Consider the following 20,045-nt stretch of genomic DNA (forward strand, 5'->3'; position numbering starts at 1 on the left):
TTTGTTTTTTGCTCTTTTTTTACTTTTACTGATTTCAACGAAAATGACCCAGTAGATATTTCTGTTTTCTAGAAATCATCGGAATAATATTGGATGTATTGATGGTCAAGAAACAAATTATTGTCAGCAGCTTTTAGTATACATGCATCCTTTTTCAGTGAAGAACATGAAGTCACTATAGAAAACATCTTCATTACAGCTACTTTCCCACTTGATTGAGAAAACTCATGCTATGTGCTCTTTCTGAAAGTCTGTAATGGTAAATGGTTGTCTTGTTTGGAAGAGATATTCAATTCCCCAACAGATGTTGTCAGCTACCTTTTATTACAATGAAACCAAACAAGCAGAGATCAAGCTGATATTTAGTCGTTATGGGTTCAGACTCAGACTATAGATGATTTTTTTTCAAGGACAAAGCAGTGAGCGAGTTGGGAAATACAACTGAGCAGGCCTCATCCACTCTCCTGCATGCCTCTTCCCGCTATTAAGAACATGTATTTGAATTATCTCCACACAGACAGACTTTTACCATCGACTGGATCCTCTAAGCAGCGTTTCGATTTTTTGTTTTTTTCACTTCCTTCAGGATTATTGCTTGAGTGACTTGATGTGTTTCCCCTGTTCACTGCTGGCTCCACGATGCAGCCGCTGATTCCCATCATTACGTGCCTCGTATGCTACGGCGTAGGATTGAATGACAAGACAGAAAAGCAGCACTGGGGGTTTTACAGTTAATGCACACGGGATTATGACGACCTGTGAATGGCTGCATGGATTATTGCATCATGGGCTCATCTTGACATGCACTGAGGAGGGGAAAATCTGGTGGATGGGGGTGGATTTGTTTTGTTTGTTTTTTTTAGATTAACAGGAAGCAAAAATAAACAACTCCTTTTTTTTTTTTTTAGCCTTCTTGTCATCAGCTGCAGGTCTGCAGGAGTTGGTGGAGAATCTGCTGATCCTGTAAACCTGGTTCGAGGCTGATGTAAGCTGCGAGCGCAGTGACGATGAAATCTTGTGTGCATCACGGCTGTTACATCACAGCGAAAGTGCAGCTCCCACTTCAAAACAACGCTTCTCCTGACTCTGAAATTACACGTCCGGGATCAGAGAGTTTTGGTTTATTTTTATCCCTTTTTGTTTTTCTCTTTAAGCATTCCCAAAGCTTTGCCGTCTTGCATTTTCGCCGGACGGCAGATGTTTATAATAGAAAAACGTTGCACTCAATAAGTAATGAGCCTACACGGGAGCTTGTTATGTGGATCAGGAGAGCACATGACAGCACTTCATCCAAAGCATCATGTTCACTTCCTCCATTACGTTTGGGTCGAACCAACCGCTCCCTGACACGGGGGTGAGGATGGATGTTGCTGCAAGGCTTCGGGGGGATTAGGGGATTTACTGGAGGGGAAAAAAAAAAAAAGCTTCACTAAAGTTAAGCTTTGCAGAACAGGGAAATTAAATAGAACAATTTGCAGGATTGGGAATTTTTTGAAAATGAAAACATTGCATGGAAACAAAGAGCAGTGGTCAAGGTTTTGTTTTGCTCTATTCAAATCTCTGCTGCACTTTAGTTGAAAGAACTGGGTTAAGTTAATACACTGGATGACAAATGCTCCCCTGTCTTTGCCGTGTGTTACAATGCAGTGTGTTATTACAGGCTTAACCAAGCGCTAAATGGAGGAATAAATGTGTCAGCGACGATGTGACGTGTTGTTTAAAGACCACATTCAGGACAGGCTCCTGACATTATTTAACATGAAATGAGATTCCCTCAACATGAATTTGTTCAACTTAACAGATGAGATCTTCTTCCTAAAGCCTATTATTATGCTTTAAATGTTCTTCATTCATCATTTTCTTTCTTTTTTTTTTTCTATTGCAGGTCTGAAATCCATCAGTCACTTCTCAGCATCTCTCCTGGCTGCATCCATTCATCTTTTCTTCGCTCTGTCCCAGCATCACTTCCTTCTCTCTCTACCTCTCTCTCTCTCTCTCTCTCTCCGCCCCCGCCCCCTTCTCTCCTGACCCCCGGCCTCCCCGATGCCTAAGAACAGCAAGGTGACCCAGCGCGAGCAGAGCCATGAGCACGTCACGGAGTCGGTGGCCGACCTGCTCGCACACGAGGAGCCGCTCGACTACAAGAACAGCTCGCTGAACGTCGGCGGCGCCGCGGCGAAGAAAGTCCCACAGATAGATGCGCCCGAAAACGATGGGCGGCCGGCGTGGAACAGCAAGCTGCAGTACATCCTGGCCCAGGTGGGCTTCTCTGTGGGCCTGGGGAACGTGTGGCGCTTCCCTTACCTGTGCCAGAAGAATGGAGGAGGTGGGTTTCAAGCAATCGTCACAGTCCAGAATCATGCATTTGAAGTGAATGTGTGTGTGATGATGGATGTATGGTGATTCTTGTGTGACTAAATCTTTATTTAATGACAGATAGCATGGTGATATTCATTTTGTAAACCAGAGTTGAACATTTTTTTAAGATTTTCCATAAGTTTCATTTGATACTACGAAGTTAATCTTCTGCTTGACTCAAGAGATTTTCTCTCACTGATGTGCAAATGATGTCAAGTGTTTTTAAAATCTTTTCACCTTTAGTTCCCGAGTGACCTCAGCCCTCAAAAGCGGCACGGCTCCATTCATTCAGGACAAAACTGCCAAGAGAGCAGCTGTATTGTGCAGTAAAGAGCCAAGTCTAAATATAGCAGCACTATTGATCGCTGCAGCTGGTAGAGCAGGCCGAGCTGAACCGATACTCCGGTAAACAGAAAGGAGCTCTATAAAAAATGGATGTAAATGTATCCCGATGAGTCTTTGTGTGTGTGTGTGTGTGTGTGTGTGTGTGTGTGTGTGTGTGTGCATGTAATAAGAGCCGTGGAGAGTAAAACGTGTGTTTGCTACAGGTGAAAAACATCGTGTCATCATGGATTTATTGACGTGTTACTGATGTGTCATCTTTTTTTCATGGCTTCCTACACGAGGAGTGTGTGTGTGTGTGTGAGGATTTATTGTCGCTAAAGCAGTCTGACTCTCAGACCGGTCGGGGTGTGCGAGCTGGCCAGCGGCCATTCCTCACTGTGTAATTTGCTGTCAGGCAGCCAATTACCGCCACATTAAAGGCCCGTGTTGTTCGGGAGTTATCGCTGTGTGGGCTCCTCTCTTGGTTCCTATCTCTCTTCATGCTTTTCTTTTTTTTTCTTTTCTTTTCCAGCAGTTCCAGTAATGCTTGTTTATTTGTCTGCCCTTAAGTTGTGTCATGTGTACATTTTGAGCTGGCTTAAGTTCAGATATCATGTAATGGAAGGGATTCGCATGATGTGAGAATCCTGTCAGAGACTCAGAGGATCCATTAACTTACTTCCACTTTCAGCTTTCTTGATTTAGTCTCCTGGCTCCCCTCATCTCTGCTTCATTACTCCCTTCACTATGGGATGTCTGCGCCTCTGAATGTAATTCCGACTTTTGATGTATTAATAGTCCACGACGGACTGCTGTAAGTCTTTATATCCGGGATGATGACTCACTCTTTGCACATAAAACTCAGTCGCATCGTGATTATTCCTCCCTGGATTAAGTTTGAGAGCAGACAAATTTTTCTTCTTTCAAATTTTTGTCAATATATAGTTCTTTTTGAAGCCTGATTTCACATTTTGCAATCAGTCAGTGACAGTCCATCGAAAACGAAAAATACAGCTGTTACTGAATCAGAGAGATGCTGTGACCATTTACAAAATGAAAAAGTGAATTTTATCCCAATAAAATCTGAGGTTTTAGCTCCGTTGAGTGTTTCATCCTGTAGATCTGTTTCCAGTGTTGCAGTGCAGCGATCCCTCACACACTGAGTGACACACATCACACTCCAAACTTTTTCTTTTAATGTGTCTTGTTTACTGGAGGAGGACCACCTCAATAATTCCAAAGTAACTCAGCCTTGATAATAAATCAGTTTCTTTCACCAAATGCACACTAGTTAACGCATCTTCAGCTGAATTTACTAAACAGGCTGAGCTGGTGTGTCACAGCAGTGCACAGATAATATAACTCTGTGGGCAATCTTAAGATATCACGCATTGGAGGAAGTTATGTAGCAGTTGTTGTAACTATAACACATTTTTATTTTCAATAACTGCAACAAAAACTCCTTTTAACACAAAAAAAATGGTAAATGTAGGTATAAACTTTCATTCACTTGGTCAATGCTGGCTGTAGCGTTGTAATGAGTTGGGTTATTAGAATGAATTAATTTGGACTAAAAAGAGGCAGAACAGCCTTAGCAGCATGTTCACGTTCACATTGTCTCCAACAAGTATTGCAAAATGACACCTTTCCCATAAATCACTAATGCTCCTCATGTTTTCCTGCTTCTCAGGTGCTTATCTGGTTCCATACTTCATCCTCCTCCTCATCATTGGCATTCCTCTCTTCTTCTTGGAGCTGGCGGTGGGTCAGAAGATCCGACGTGGGAGCATTGGGGTTTGGAACTATGTGTGTCCACGGCTGGGCGGCATAGGGATGTCTAGTCTTATGGTACGACTGTTTTCTCACTTCACACACCTAATTCCTCACCGTTCATTTATTCTCATAAAGTCAACTTAGGCTCCTGATGTTAATGTGTTCACTGCAGTTAGCAGTATCTATCTATCTATCTATCTATCTATCTATCTATCTATCTATCTATCTATCTATCAGTTCAGATAGAGACGTCCCAGTGGCCCTCAGGTGGCTCCGTCTCCTGGGTTTATGGGCGTTATTGACGTGTTTGACAGTCAAAGGTAGCCTTTCTTCAGAGTTGCTCGGCTGAGGAACCAGCTATAAATATCTCCCAGAAGATCAGTGTTGAGAAGAGAGCCCTTAAATTATTCATGGTTTCCTCAACCTTATTTAGCTTCTGAATGTCCTTGCCGGCAAGACTGCTCAGGAGACCGACACCAGCAGAGGACACACACAAAGCGTGCTGCCTCATTTGCATATTTCTCTCTCTGCATCCAGATGTTACTCAGTAGTGAACTACTGATCTGAAGTTTAACATAATATATTTGGAATTTATTTGACGTATGCTGCATTTTGACTTCACACGTGTGCCTTTCTATCTATCCAGGTATGTGGCTTTGTAGGCCTCTACTACAATGTGATCATTGGTTGGAGCATCTTCTACTTCTTCCAGTCTTTCCAGTATCCTCTGCCATGGAGCGACTGTCCGATCAGGAGGAATGGCACGCTCGCCAGTGAGTAACATCAAACACTAACAGTAAGAGAGAGACCATCATCATGAATTCATCTGAAAAGTGTAGTGTGAGTGATTAAATACAATGTGGTCCCATTCCATATGATCCATCCAACCATCCATCCATCTTCCACCGCTTATCTGGGGCCGGGTCGCAAGGGCAGCAGTCTAAGCAGAGATACCCAGACTTCCCTGTCCCCAGACACTTCCTCCAGTTCTTCCGGGTGGATCCCGAGGCGTTCCCAGGACAGCCGAGAGAAATAGTCCCTCCAGCGTGTCCTGGGTCTTCCCCGGGGTCTCCTCCCGGTGGGACATGCCCGGAACACCTCCCCAGAGAGGTGTCCACAAGGCATCTGTAACAAATGCCCCAGCAATCTCAGGGGGTTCCTCTCGATGTGGAGGAGTAGCGGCTCTACTCCGAGCTCCTCCCTGGTGACTGAGCTCCTCACCCTAAGGGAGCACCCAGCCACCCTACGGAGGAAGCTCATTTCAGCCGCTTGTATCCGGGATCTTGTCCTTTCGGTCATGACCCAAAGCTCATGACCATAGATGAGGGTGGGAACATAGATTGACCGGTAAATCGAGAGCTTCGCCTTTCGGCTCAGCTCCTTCTTCACCATAACTGACCAATACAACGACTGCATCACTGCAGCCGCTGGACCGATCCGCCTGTCAATCTCACGGTCCATCCGTCCCCCACTCGTGAATAAGACTCCAAGATACATAAACTCCTCCACTTTAGCCAGGGTCTCTCCACTGACCTGAAGAGGGCAGACCACCTTCTTCCTGTCGAGGACCATGGCCTCGTATTTGGAGGTGCTGATCCTCATCCCTGTCGCTTCACACTCAGCTGCAAACCGCCACAGTGCATGCTGCAGGTCCAGGTTCGACGGAGCCAACAGGACAACATCATCTGCAAAAAGCAGAGATGAAATCCTGTGGTCCCCAAACTGGACCCCCTCCAGCCCTGGCTGCACCTAGAAATTCTGTCCATAAAGATTATGAACAGAACCGTTGACAAAGGGCAGCCCTGCCGGAGTCCAACATGCACCGGGAACAGGTCCGACTTACTGCCGGCGATGCGGACCAGACTCCTACTCTGCTCATGCAGAGACCGGACGGCCCTTAACAAAGGGCCCCGGACTCCGTATTCCCGAAGCACCCCCCACAAGACACCACGAGGGATGCAGTCGAACGCCTTCTCCAAATCCACAAAACACATGTGAACTGTTCGGGCGAACTCCCACAAATCCTCAAGCACCCTATGGAGGGTATAGAGCTAATCCGGTGTTCCACAAGCAGGACAAAAACCACATTGTTCCTCCTGAATCCGAGGTTCGACTATCAGTCGGACTATCCTCCTCTCCAGTACCCTGTAATAGACTTTTCCATCGAGGCTGAGGATAGTGATCGCCTATAGTTAGAGCACAATCTCTAGTCCCCCTTTTTAAAAAGGGGAACCACCACCCTGGTTTACCAATCTAAAGGCACCGTCCCTGACCGCCACATGATATTGCAGAGAAGTGTCAACCAAGACAGTCCCTGCACATCCAGGGTGAATCTCATCCACCCCCGGTGCCTTGCCACTGAGCAGCTTACCAACCACCTTGGTGACTTCAGCTTGGGTGATGGACGGATGGACGGATGGAAGGATGGATGGATGGATGGATGGATGGATGGATGGATGGATGGATGATACGATAAGATCCAATACAGTCACTTTGTATTTTAATTAAAGTAGTGTTGTTTGAAATGGATATTGCATCTTACACTCTACTGTATTTTAATATTGGTTGGATAAGAATGTCCTTAGTTTTGGAAAAGAACCACCTGTAAATAGATCTTACTGATCTGGAGTGTTTCGCTGCTTCACCAGTGCTTCACACTGTGAATCAGACCGTCCACTCTACCAGCTGAAGGACAGGTAGCCCATTTTTTCAGAATTTCTTCTTGTTATTGCAACTTTATGATCATTTACTGGTAACTATTTTAGCAAGAAAATAGTTTTAGTGAGCAACTTTTTCAAGTGCAGTGTGATTAGAATCAAGGGCAGCAGCACTACTGACCAACACAGCACACACCGGTATACTCTCAAATAATTACAACAAAATTGATTTTTTTTCCATAATTGAATTAAATAGAGACACTTATATATTTTTAAAATAAGAGTTATCCTTCAATACAAAGTTCAAGATTTGATTTGTGCTGCATTAACACTACTGTCTTCACATCCATGCAACTCCAGACTGTCTGTTGTGACTTTGCTGACACAATGCAGAATAAATCCCACCGTAGTTGAATCGATTAGAGGTGATAATACGGCAAGAACCCTGCGGGACAGAGCAGACTCTATCAGCAAGTGTATGACTCAGCGAGGCAGGAAGACGAGCGGCGGACACTCGGACGGATGCTTGAAGCTGAAGGACGGCAGCAGGACCGAGTGACAGAGAAAATGTCCAGCAAGCATAGAAAGTCATCCTTTATGTGAGGAATTGTGACACTGCTAGAGAATAAACCATGTGGCATCTGCAAACCAATGCCCCCAGGTACGAATTGGAGGTTCATGCTTCGCATACTAAGTATACGGTTGACCTTGTGTAGCTCATTTACGCCCTGAAGAATGAAACTGGAGATTGAAATATTGACTGTCAGTAAACACTCTCTCTCTCTCAGCGTCTTTTAGCTCCTCTCCGCTCCACCCAGACCGTCCCCTGCTCTGCTCTTATTACCCCGAGTAAACTTCCATTCTTTTTTGTCTCTCCAGTTGTGGAGCCGGAGTGCGACAAAAGCTCGGCCACCACCTACTTCTGGTACCGCCAGACTCTGAACACGACCAGCACCATCGCGGAGAGCGGCGGCCTGAACGTGAAGATGACCCTGTCGCTGCTGGTGGCCTGGATCATCGTCTGCCTGGCCGTCATCAGAGGAATCGCCTCCTCTGGGAAGGTACCGCAGAGTGGAGGATGGGACGGAGAGTAACTGTGAAGGTTCCTTCTTCCTGAGTTGTTTTCTCTTGTCTCTCCTGCAGGTGATGTACTTCAGCTCCCTGTTTCCCTACGTGGTGCTCTTCTGTTTCCTGGTCAGAGGTTTGATGCTCAAAGGGTCGGTCGACGGCATCGCTCACATGTTCACTCCCAAGGTACCAATGCGTGTTTCACTATCTGTTTTCCCCACGCATCCAAGCGAACACTGTAATAATCGGAATTCCTCTCCTCCCCGCCGTCCCAGCTGGAGAAGATGCTGGAGCCCCAGGTTTGGAGGGAGGCGGCCACGCAGGTCTTCTTCGCCCTGGGTCTGGGCTTCGGAGGAGTCATCGCCTTCTCCAGCTACAACAAAATCGACAACAACTGCCACTTCGACGCCGTGCTGGTTTCCTTCATCAACTTCTTCACCTCCATCCTGGCGACCCTGGTGGTGTTCGCCGTGCTGGGCTTCAAGGCCAACATCATGAACGAGAAGTGTGTCGTCGAGTAAGTTCAAGAAATGCTAACAGCTGTCCAAAATAGGAGAGTAAGATATTACTCCAAGATGTACCTATCACTGAATACATGTAGAATGCATATTTGCTTCTGTTTGTTTCTGTATTCATCAGTATTACTCTGTGTGTGTGTGTGTGTGTGTGTGTGTGTGTGTGTGTGTGTGTGTGTGTGTGTGTGTGTGTGTGTGTGTGTGTGTGTGTGTGTGTGCGTGCGTGCGTGTTGGCTCGACCTTGCAGGAATGCAGAAAAGATCCTGGGATACCTCAACTCCAACGTCCTGAGTCACGATCTCATTCCGCCGCACGTCAACTTCTCTCATCTCACCACGACGGACTACGCTGAGATGTACGGCGTCATCAAGACGGTGAAGGAGGGAAACTTCGCCCAGCTGGGTCTGGAGCCCTGTGTTCTGGAAGACGAGCTCAACAAGGTGAATCAGAAGGAGAAAGGTTAAATTCATAGTTTTACTCCAAAATGACCCGGCATTCTGAAATAGTCAATCGAGAGCATTTGTTTGTTGTTGAGCTTGTTGCTCTCTTTTGAGCCCATGTCGCCATCCGTCCCCCGCAGGCCGTCCAGGGCACCGGCCTGGCCTTCATTGCCTTCACAGAGGCCATGACGCATTTCCCGGCGTCTCCGTTCTGGTCCGTCATGTTCTTCTTCATGCTCATCAACCTCGGTCTGGGCAGCATGATCGGCACCATGACCGGCATCACCACGCCCGTCCTCGACGCCTACAAGGTCCAGAAGGAGCTTTTCACAGGTGAAAACCTTCCCCCTCCCCTCCCCCGTCCTCCGGTCAGGACTATTAGAGGCTGGGACAGCATCACTCTGCACTTAAGAAGGATTAAAGTACAACTGGGAACGTCCTGCATTTGGCTTTGAGCTGATGCTTTGCGGGTACAAAAGCAAAAACCATTTAACTGTAATTTAATAACCTGTTATTTTCTATTTTCAAGAAAAAAAATTTGCAAACCTTGTCCATCTTCTCCACTGAGGATAATCTATAATCTCCGCTCTTCTCTGTGCTTGTTTCAGTCGGTTGCTGCATTGTGGCTTTCCTGTGCGGCCTGCTGTTCGTTCAGCGCTCTGGAAATTACTTCGTCACCATGTTTGATGATTATTCTGCCGGCCTGCCGCTCACGGTGGTGGTCATCCTGGAAAATCTGTCCGTGGCTTGGATATATGGCACTAAAAGGTCAGACTCCACTTGCATGTAGATTTTGTTTAATTACCACAAATAAAAATAAGCACTGGAGCAGACAAGCCTTGATCAATATATATATTTTTCCCTATTTTATGTCATTTGCAGGTTCATGCAGGACCTGGAGGACATGTTGGGTTTCCGTCCATGTATAATTTACTTTTATCTGTGGAAATACGTGTCCCCGCTCTGCCTCATCGTCCTCATCTCAGCCACCGTTATAGAAATGGCCATCAGCCCACCAGGATACAACGCCTGGGTTCAAGAGCTGGTCAGTTATTCTTCCTCCACTATTCAGCATTTCAACATAAAACAGACATTTATTCCAAGCTGTTGTTAATTATTTCAGTTAATGCATAACTCCTCATTGTAGTTGATAAACTGATCAGACTTTACACAAAATATTTTGCTAAATATGTTAAATGCCCTGGAAATTGAAAAATAGTCAAGCTGTCAAGCTTCAATGCCAATATCTAATATTCAATATCAAAAAAGTTTCATCATTGCTGAAATATTCTATGTCTTTTGTTTTTTCATTTGGGCCATTTCATTTTGGTCTCATAGATTTTCAGAATAACTAATAGATAGATGAACATTTTTGATTGAAAACCCCATGATGCGTGATGTTAGGGTAATTGTTTGTTTATCTCTTGATCAAAACCGAAATAATTAATAAAAAAGAGTCTTTCACATGAAATTTTTTCAGTTCTTCCACATCCAGCAGGGATATTTGGCTGGAAACGTTTTCCCCTTCTTTACTGGAGCAGATCCGGCTCTGCAGATAGATATTCGTAGATATTATAAATTAAAATCCTTCTCGTGGGGTGTGTGGTGATGTGTCTGTCTCCATGCGTGTAAAATTCCGTGGTTTGGGATCTGTTGCTTGCATAATCCCCCCGTCTTGACTATGCGGCACATGATTAAAGTCTCTCACGCTCGCTCTCTGTGTCTCAGGCTCAGGAGCGCTTCCAGAGCTATCCTCCCTGGGCGCTCGCCATGTGCTTCGCCCTCATCGTGGTGGCCATGCTCCCCCTTCCCATCGTCTTCATCGCCCGCCACTTCAACCTGATGTCCGACGGCTCCAACAAACTGTCCGTCTCCTACCGCAAGACCATGATGAAGGACATGTCCAACCTGGAGGAGCAGGACGAGGCCAGATCCATCCTGGGCGCCAAGCCCGGCGACGCGGCGTCGGCGCCATCGCGCCGACCCTACCTGACCCCGGCGGGCAACAAGTCCTTTGATCCCAACTCCCTGTCTCCCAGCAGCTGCTACGGAACGGGCTACCAAAACGCCGCCATAAGCCCCACCACGCCCACCACGCCCACCACGCCCGTCACGCCAGAGTCCGATTCTTGAACGCTGTCCAACCCTGTGATGCCCAGGCCGGTAGCACCCTTTACTTTTCAGCCATAAAGTCTCCTCCAGGGGTCACTGCAGCACCAATAACCCCCACCGCTGCCCTACTTACCCCTCTGCACTGTATATAGCTTCCCCCATACCTGAGCACACACACACACTTACCAAGGAATCGCCCACAAAGATGTCCGCCGTGTTTTCTAGCACCTGGAGCTGGGAGATTTGTGTTTTTTGAAAAAAAAAAAAGAGAGAGACAAATCTCACTCGTCACTGTTGACCAAATACCGGAATCAGGTTGAGATTATTTGACAACTCTGTATCGTGTGTTTAAACTCATCAGGTTGATGTGCTTAATAGGAAGCTGTGTTTTCATTGCCTTAGTCGAAGGGTCCTCAGCAGACACAGCCGGCGTGACGCGGATCTGAAAGCCTGAATGTAGAGGAAGGAGCCGGCGAGGTCCCCAGCAGGCTTCAGCACAGGACTGAGACAAGTGTGTGTGTTTGTGTTACTTCTGCTGTAGCAATACTAGGTGTCAAAGCCATAAACAGCTGAACATAGACCAGTTATTATTATTTTGTATTAGATACAGTAGAGTAGGTCTGAACTGAGCACAGATTGTTCTCACGGTGTAGAATTTTTTTTACAGGACTTTCTGTATTATAGAATCTGCTTGCGGCTGCTCTGAAGACACCCGTTTATGTTGCATTCACACCCCAGATCGCCCCCCTGCTGTGTGGCGTGCGGTCATTACTGTAGACAGTGGCGTGCAGTCGTAGTGACGTGATGTAGTTAATATCGTTTTTGTAACAGGAAGGTCCAGAGCACTGTTGTGCTGTCGTGAGTCAATCAGTTCAGTTTCTCCACCAAAGAGTAGAAAATAAGTAGGTAAAACACTTTAAAATGTGAACTACAAAAAGTTTGTTTTTAAAGCATTGAAGCACACAGGAGTGAAATGGAACAGACCAAACACAAAAAGCGTCTATTTAAAATATTGAAGAAGTGGACTAAAGCTTAAATGTAGACTGATGAGTGATGAATGTAAACATTCCTCCAGGAGGCCAGAGGTGATCTCTGGACAGGAAGCACAGCTTTCACTCAGCTTACTTACTGTAGGTTCAACTTTTTTTTTTTTTTTTTTCCTGAAAGACACTAACAATGTGACAAAGCACAATTAGATTTTATACAATTGTTGTGCCCAAGTGAAAGATTTCTGGATTTCTTGTTTCCAATATGCAGCACAATGTGAAGGCAATACACACTCCAGCCGGAGCACAAACTCGAAATGCACAAACTTTCTTTTTTTTTCCAAATCAAAACAAGCAATCGACTTAAAATGATTAAAAGTTTCAACAGAGTGAAGTTGTAAGGTGATTGTTTGCACTTCTGAAAGCCTTAGAGTCCCACAGCCGCAGTCTGAACTCTGATCGGGTCGATCTGGGAACGGCATCTCGCCACAGTCATGTTTTCATTTTGTGCTCACTGATGGCGACTAGCTGTGTAAACGCGTCTGCATGTTTAAGTTGAACAAATTTGAGTTCTTGTGGAAGACGATTCTTTTTGATTTTTTTTTAATCACTTTATCCAAAGCCACGGTGTTACGGCATAGATTACTATATTTCTATTCCTCTATATTTGCAGCTCCATAAGCAGAATGAAGATTCATCTTTTACAAGTGATTAGTTTATAGAATGTATATTTTCATCTCATCTTGAAAATATGTATTTAACAGTTATGTGTTTTGTAGTTTGCGTACCTCGTCCTTGTTGTGGGATTTGAACAGAGTCGCTGTGTGCGGCGCCGTGCAGGCAGCAGCTTCTCACACACACCTGTTTCATCAGATGAGTTTATTGTTTTCAGCCAGTCTATCGTCACAGCTAATTTTGGAAAATGCTCAAACCTTCTGGTTTCTAGAGTGAAAATAACTGAGAAAAGTCATTTTTTGAGACGATCTGCTCTCTCCAGATCAGTCACTGTTCTTCCTGTGATAATGACCGGTACGCTGCTTTGCCTGCACCAGTATAATAGTTGATCTTTGTGTGGAAGATCACAACTGTCTCAGTATCAATGCCGTAGTTTGATCATTTCCAGGTTAAGAATATCATGTCATTTATCTCTACTTTCCTGAATTGATTCCAGTTCACTTCTGAAACGTTTTAAAGTGAAAACAAATATAATTCACACGAATACTATATTATACTGACAACGCTCTAAAAAGCTGAGAGAGGAAATGACGTGATCACGATGTGTTTTGCATCTAAACAGACTGAAAACCCCTTGAAGTGGAAATCTCCAGTCTTCACTTCTCTTACATGCATGATAATGACATTCTTCATTCACAGGAAAATAATCAGCAAACTTCATTAAGAAATTAAACTTTATTTTAAAAAAAAAACAGCAACAACAATCAGGATAAATCCAACATGAACAATCTGTAGAAGAAAAACTAATTTCACTTTACTCTCAAATCTATTTGAGGTCCTCTCACTGAGCTGAGAGGGTTTTGTCTCTGAAGTCTGACTGGGCCGCATCAAGTTAAGAGATATAAAAATGTGTGAGATAATACACACATTAGAAGCTATTTTCATTAGGAATCACACTGAGTGTGTATATTGTTCAATGTTAAAGAATATTGGATGAGTTTAGCTGGACTTTCCTGCCATCACCAGTTACAAAATGCTAGTTACATGTTACAAAGGTCCCAAGAACATTGGACAACAGACGATTGAGACAGCTGCACAATGTGAAACATAAAAATGTCTAATTAGACATTTCTTGCACTTATTGCAGCCCAGTGAGCTACACTGAGAAATCTTCAGAATAAGATGATGCCAGGCTTATTCTATCCTCGTCACTTGAAAAGGTTTGACCATGAATCGAAATTTTAAACGCGCCAAATTGGAAACTTGTGAGTTTACGAGTAACAACCTAGATTACGTGGAGTAAATTGTACCCGACTGCAATAAAACGCCAAAGAAAAAAAAAAAAAAAACTTCCAGCCCTGGTCTAATGATTAAAAGAAGCAATGAAATGTTTTCTGCAGTAGACAATAAAATAATGTTTTTGTTCAGTTTCTATCACACTTAAACACGTTTTCACCCAAATCTGCATGCGAAGGCACCACCTTGAAACCAAAGCTGATGTTCGCTGGCCTCCTGAGTGGCAGAATTAAGAACAGCAGGATTTCTTAAGTATTCATTCATTTGCCACTTGTGTTTTTTTGCCGTGTACGTGTTATCGTCTCATAGCACAGATGGGAGGAGGCTATGAACCTGAGCAAGTTCGCTTTTTCTTTCACGTCTTGTCGTAGTGTGTGTGTGTGTGTGTGTGTGTAAAGTCCTCCCTACGAAGAGTGTATTACGTTCCTTCAAACCTGTAAATAATGTTGCGTGATCAGACCATTCAGTGGATGGTTTTCATTAACGTGAGGTATATAAAATGTCTTAAAAATTAACAATTCTAGCAGTAAATATAAAAATAGAAAACATGAATGTGATTAAATGCACTTTCTCTCACAAGACGGCAAAGAAAAAGCTGTCGAGTTGTTCTGACAGCAGTGAGTTGAAGGTTGGAGTGAAAACTTTATCGAGTCCGTAGGAAAATCTGGACACCTGAGTGTCTGGTGTTGGCAACCGATGGGAGTCACCCCTTTTAATAAAAGGGAAAATAGAACTTTTCCTTCCTTTGAAGAGCTGCAGTGTGTGTGCGTGCGTGCGCGTGTGTGTGTATGGTCACATGGTGGTTGGTGTGTACAGAGTCTTACTGACCACATGTTTTAAGCACCGTCTGTACAGGAAGACTCATTTAGAAATGTTCCTTTGCAGCTCCTCTCTCCTCAGTTCTCTCATGATTGTATATTTATTGTAAAAATTGTGACCATAAAACATAATAATAACAAGAATGAAATAAATAAAAATGGGAGAAAAAAAAGGCGTGTTGGATCTCTCTATATGTGCATCGTGTGCACGTGGGTTTGGATCCACTTCTGTTCAATGTTTTTGAGCACTTTAGAAACACCGGTTAATCTAAAATGCATGTTTTTGGACAGTGGGGGGGGGGGAAAGCAGAAAACCCTGAGGAAAGTCACACACAGCAGAGGGAAAAAAAAAAGCTAACTCGTTTTAAAACAGCACCATCATGTTTCATCTGTCCATCGATACGCTTCAATATCGATCCACGCCGGAGGTCGAAGTGGTCTTCTATAGACAGTAACGCTAAATAAACTGAGGTCACTGCAGAGCCTCACACCAGGAGTCTCCTCCCGATCGTCACGATCTGTGCTGCTTTAAGTCACAGATTGTGATGGAGGTCCTATCTCCCAGCCAGAAGGCCGGATACAGCGGTTCTGTGAACTTGGCTTCCATCTTATAGAGAAGCATCATGTCTTCGGCCACCTCGTAGAAAGACAAGGCGCCCTCCTTGAACTGCAGATACACTCCGATCGTGGGGCGACACCGGAGCATGGTGAGCTGGACGCTCTGGCACTTGTGACTCACTGAGTAAGTGTTGGAGATATCCAGACTCCAGGAAATCTTGTTGCCCCCTAAAGCCGACAGATGCGTGCCGGATTTCCTGTTGATCCCCTTGTAAGTGAGAGCGACCTCCGCCTTCTCTCCTCTCACCTCCACCTCGAAGTAGCAGCGGTCGGCCCGCAGCCCCTCCCGGCACATCACCTGCCGCCGGACGCTGAACCTCTCCGGGTGGGGGCTGGCCGGACCTCTCAATTTCGAAATCTTCACCTTTTTGAGGTCGGGAAAAACCGTCAGCTGGTCGTGAGCTGAGCAGGGGTTCAGAGAAAGATCGCAGGCGTCTGAGACAACAAAGAGGAAGAGTTGAAGGATGAAATCAACAATGTCAGAAAATCAGTGCTCAGATGAGCGAGCACGATGAAGCTGAAGGTTAAACTCACACTTCAGAAACTCCTCTCTGGTTTTAGGCTCGGTGTCTCGTACGGTCGGCCTGCTCTGAACTGCAGGAAGAGCTGAGAAACAACATGGGACCGTCAGTCCCTTTGAATCACAACATTTTTAGATCATTTTATCAGTGAAGGAAAGCTGGACCAGTGTTTATCACTCCACACATCACTCACAGCAGTAACAACCGGATGATTCATCACTTTGATGATGGAGACTGAATTTAGGGACTCAAGAGATTGAATTTAACGGAACTTCAAAATAAAAGCTGTGCCACAAGATGTTCATATCAGCAAAACGCCGTACCGCTTTGAGCTAGAGAGGCAAATTCCTGTTCACAGAACTCCTCCAGTTGGTCTTTGAACTGCCAGACGGCCTCCTTCAGCTGTGTGAAAGGGAGCAGTGCATCCTGGGAAAACTCTGGACAACCCTGCTGAAGGTCTTTCTCACAGAGGTGGCGCAGAGAAGACCATTGCTGTGAAAAGACGGACGGTGAGGGACGGCCTGACACGGGAGGAGCTTCCAGCCGCGTGGCGCCGGTACCTGCAGGAAGCTGGCGTTGCTCTGAGTCTCGGCCAGACAGCTGAGCTGGGCCTCCCGCTTCTTCATCTCCCTCAGCTTCACCGGCAGGAAGTCAAGGATGTGCTTCACCCGAGACACCGCCGCCTCCTCATGACTCCGGATCCGCTCCCTCAGCAGCCGGAAGTCTCTCTGCAGGGTGTCGATGACGCAGACGATGGCGGCCTCGCTGGAGTCCTCGGTGTCTCTCGCCTCCTCCTGTTCCACTCACACGAGAGCGGGATTATGGACATTCTGCCATACGTTGCTTTACGTAGCAGCTGTTCCAGACTGATAACCCCCGAGTGAACAGAGATCTCCTCACCGAGATGTTGGAGAGCAGCTTCTTGTATTCCTTCAGGCTGTTTTCATGCTTCTGGATCATCTCTCTGAATTGGGCATGAATGTTCCTCATAGCCACCTTTAGAGTTCATTGGGAAAAACAAATATTAATTTATTGTTCTGATGCGTTATTAAGCTTGTGAAACTGACTGGAATCTCATCAGCAGAATGAAAAGAGGCCCTACAACAACATTCCAGAGGTGAAACTAATAATTCACCTTTTTTCAATGTTGATTCTGTTTACATCAAATAACTCAACTTTTATTGTTAAAAAAAGAGAGAAAAGTAGATAAACACAAGACTAAGTTGTACATAATAAATAATAACACGAGACTGAAGTTAGCTTCTGATTCGGTAAATACCTCTCACAATCGGAGAGGCTCTTTATCCATTCTCTGTACCACTTTCAACATTTTCATTGAGACAAAAAGTTTGCCAGACAACCAATATTTAATATCTACACCTTTTATTATATTTGTGAAAATGAAAAAAAAAAACAATTACCAGTAATCTTGTTAACTTCAACACATTGAACAAGGACCAGAGAGAAAACTACTGTAACTACACTTCTCAAATCCACCAGATTATTCTACAGGTGATACACTTTCATTTAAACATTGTTTTACATTAACACACAGTACAGAGAACGGATAAACAGCCGCTCCGAATGTGAAAGTATTCTTCCCTTAACTTTCCCCTACATCCCGAATCGGAAGCTAACTTCAGCCTCGTGCCGCGAGCCCGGGTTAAAACCTCCCCATCTCGCGCAAACCGCGCCTTAACAAACAGCAATTTCCTAGATTTTTCCGGACCTGTTTGGTGTTCCGCTCCTTCTCCACCAGGCCAATGCTGTGTCCCCGGTGGTCCCGCAGGGCGCAGCGCGAGCAGATGATCTGGTCGTCGGTGCAGCAGTACACGTCCATCTTGACGCCGTGCTTCTTGCACCACTCGTCCGCCACATATTCCTCCAGCTCGAGCTCGAGCCGCGACCGCTTCGGCTTGTTGAGCGGCTGCGAGGAGCCCGCGGCCTGCTGCTGCTGCTGCACACCCATCAGCCCGCTCATCCTTCTCTCGGGCGCTGGGAGAAACCTGCAGACACTTCTTCTTCTTCTGCTTCTTCTTCTTCTTCTTCTTCTGTTAGATTTCCGGCAGCGTAGACGCTTATTTGCGTATTACTGCCTCCCACAGTTCAGAACAGGATTGTACTCCTCTCAAATCTTCTGATAAAGGCCAGTGGAATGAAGAAAAGCCAACACTCTTCTCTCCACAGCTCGAGTCTTCTTCCCCCGACTGAACAGAGTTTTATAATCCAATGAGGAGATTCCGAAGCCTTCCAGTTGTTCAGCCAGCTGAGCTCTCTCTGCCCTATACTTTTCACATTCAAAGAGGACATGTACCACAGTCTCTTCTGTTCCACACTCCCAAGGTCCGTCCAGATGCTTCCCGACTATTTCCAGGCAGCTGGCCAGGCCACAGTGTCCAAATCTCAGGCGGGTCAGTTTGACTGTATCTTTCCTATCATTCCCCTTATACACACTCTTTTTTTGACAGATGGTTGTGCTGAGTGATACAGCCTCCCTTTCACTTCACTGCTCCACTCTTCCTGCCACTGTTTTTCGAGTCCCTCCTTTACGGCACTATAAAACTCTGGTTTGCCTAAAGGCATTCTAACATTCACATTATCCCTCCGGAGCGAGTACTTTACGAGCCTGTCAGTCACTTCATTCCCCTCTACCCCTGAATGCGCAGGGACGGGAAGGCCACATCACACCCCCCTTTTTCCACCCTGAGCAGGCTTATCAAAGCTTCATTTACGAGGTCAGCCCTGGCTTGTGATGTCCTGCTCCTCAAGGCCATCAAGGCAGCAGCTGAATCAGAGCAAATTACAACTCTGGCTGACTTGACTCGCTCAACCCACCATAGTGCCCAAATTATTGCCATTATTTCAGCGGCAAACACAGATGTCCCATTTGTCACACGTAGACCTTGATGGACTTGAGGGTCCGCCACATATATTCCACACCCAGTTCTTTGACTGTCTGGGTCCTTAGAACCATCTGTAAAGATTTGTAAATGCGCCCCCCCATGCATTGCTTAGGTAGCCTTCAACCTGAGAGCTAGAGATGTCTTCCCTCTGCTTCCAGTCTAGCAGTGTTAGGTCTACAATAGGCTCTGGGAACAGCCACATTGGCACAACTGACCAGAACGCATGTATCAGGCCTTTGTCTTTGTCTAGTCCCACTCTCCCAGCCAATTCTCCAGCTCCAGATAGGAAGTTTCCTTTTTTCCTCCCATCGGAGAACTCCCAATTTTCATTAATTAGGCACTTGGCTGAGAGACTCAGACTACTACTATTTAGTTTTGCCCAATAATGCAAACCTAATTTGCTACGCCTAATTCTAAGTGGCCACTCTCCCATTTCGACTAACAGAGCAGAGATGGGCGTTGTACAAAAGGCCCTGCAGCATGTTCTTAAAGCCCTCGCTTGGACGACATCTAGTTTGTCCAAAGTGGACTTCGCTGCAGACCCATAAACAAAGCTCCCATAGTCTATTGCTGACCTGATCATTGCTTGATATATCATGAGCATGGTCCCCCTCTCTGCTCCCCAGTCACTCCCAGCCAGACACCGAACAATGTTTATCACCTTTTCACATTTACTCTGAACCTTTCCTATGTGGATTTTCCAGGTGAGTCTTTCATCTAGCCACATTCCCAAGAACTTGAATTCTTTAACCCGCTCTAAGGGGGCCCCATACAATTTTAGTTGGGTTTGAGGGATTTTCTTTTTAAAACCGAACACCATGAAATTGCTTTTAGTGACAGATATTTTAAAACTCCACTTATTTGCCCATTCCTCTATTGCTTTTAAGCCTTCCTGCATTTTCTTAAATAAGAACTTTACATTCCTGTCTCTTTTCCATATGGCCCCATCATCTGCAAAAAGTGACCTCACGAACCCTTGCC

The 20,045-nt window shown here is 45.4% G+C and overlaps 3 protein-coding genes across 3 annotated transcripts in view; 1 reads left to right on the forward strand and 2 right to left on the reverse strand.

Annotated features, from left to right (window-relative positions):
- The first annotated feature begins 1,963 nt into the window (after positions 1-1,963).
- On the forward strand, positions 1,964-11,621 carry LOC115389163 (sodium-dependent neutral amino acid transporter SLC6A17-like). Its single transcript, XM_030092610.1, has 11 exons — positions 1,964-2,326; positions 4,373-4,530; positions 5,102-5,228; positions 7,992-8,173; positions 8,256-8,366; positions 8,456-8,697; positions 8,943-9,135; positions 9,276-9,468; positions 9,744-9,903; positions 10,018-10,180; positions 10,864-11,621. Exons 1-11 carry the CDS (start codon positions 2,044-2,046, stop codon positions 11,266-11,268), a joined length of 2,217 nt encoding a protein of 738 aa, XP_029948470.1. The 5' UTR covers positions 1,964-2,043; the 3' UTR covers positions 11,269-11,621.
- LOC115389164 (S-adenosylhomocysteine hydrolase-like protein 1) overlaps positions 10,477-20,045 on the reverse strand; it is a 30,976-nt gene continuing 21,407 nt past the window's right edge. The window contains exons 18-19 of the transcript XR_003931551.1: positions 19,917-19,920; positions 10,477-10,486 (exon numbers count right to left, since the gene is read on the reverse strand). The gene's annotated coding sequence lies outside the window, so the exon portion shown is untranslated. The remainder of the gene's footprint in view (positions 10,487-19,916; positions 19,921-20,045) is intronic.
- On the reverse strand, positions 13,722-18,177 carry LOC115389165 (tripartite motif-containing protein 16-like). The gene is made up of 6 exons (XM_030092613.1): positions 17,891-18,177; positions 17,062-17,157; positions 16,722-16,955; positions 16,485-16,653; positions 16,175-16,246; positions 13,722-16,075 (listed from the first exon to the last, which is right to left on the reverse strand). The coding sequence occupies exons 1-6, from the start codon at positions 18,140-18,142 to the stop codon at positions 15,534-15,536; spliced, it is 1,365 nt and encodes a 454-aa protein (XP_029948473.1). The 5' UTR covers positions 18,143-18,177; the 3' UTR covers positions 13,722-15,533.

This window comes from Salarias fasciatus, chromosome 5, assembly GCF_902148845.1.
Source record: "Salarias fasciatus chromosome 5, fSalaFa1.1, whole genome shotgun sequence".
Lineage (NCBI taxonomy): Eukaryota > Metazoa > Chordata > Actinopteri > Blenniiformes > Blenniidae > Salarias > Salarias fasciatus.

Bases quoted from the DNA above. Each gene is read 5' to 3' on its own strand.
- LOC115389163 (XM_030092610.1), top strand. From the start codon at position 2,044: ATGCCTAAGAACAGCAAGGTGACCCAGCGCGAGCAGAGCCATGAGCAC. The intron at 8,698-8,942 runs GTAAGTTCAAGA...TCGACCTTGCAG, and splicing joins AACGAGAAGTGTGTCGTCGA to GAATGCAGAAAAGATCCTGG. The intron at 9,904-10,017 runs GTCAGACTCCAC...TGTCATTTGCAG, and splicing joins TGGATATATGGCACTAAAAG to GTTCATGCAGGACCTGGAGG.
- LOC115389165 (XM_030092613.1), bottom strand. From the start codon at position 18,142: ATGAGCGGGCTGATGGGTGTGCAGCAGCAGCAGCAGGCCGCGGGCTCC. The intron at 17,158-17,890 runs GTCCGGAAAAAT...TGAACTCTAAAG, and splicing joins AGGAGCGGAACACCAAACAG to GTGGCTATGAGGAACATTCA. The intron at 16,076-16,174 runs GTGAGTTTAACC...TTGTTGTCTCAG, and splicing joins CAGAGAGGAGTTTCTGAAGT to ACGCCTGCGATCTTTCTCTG.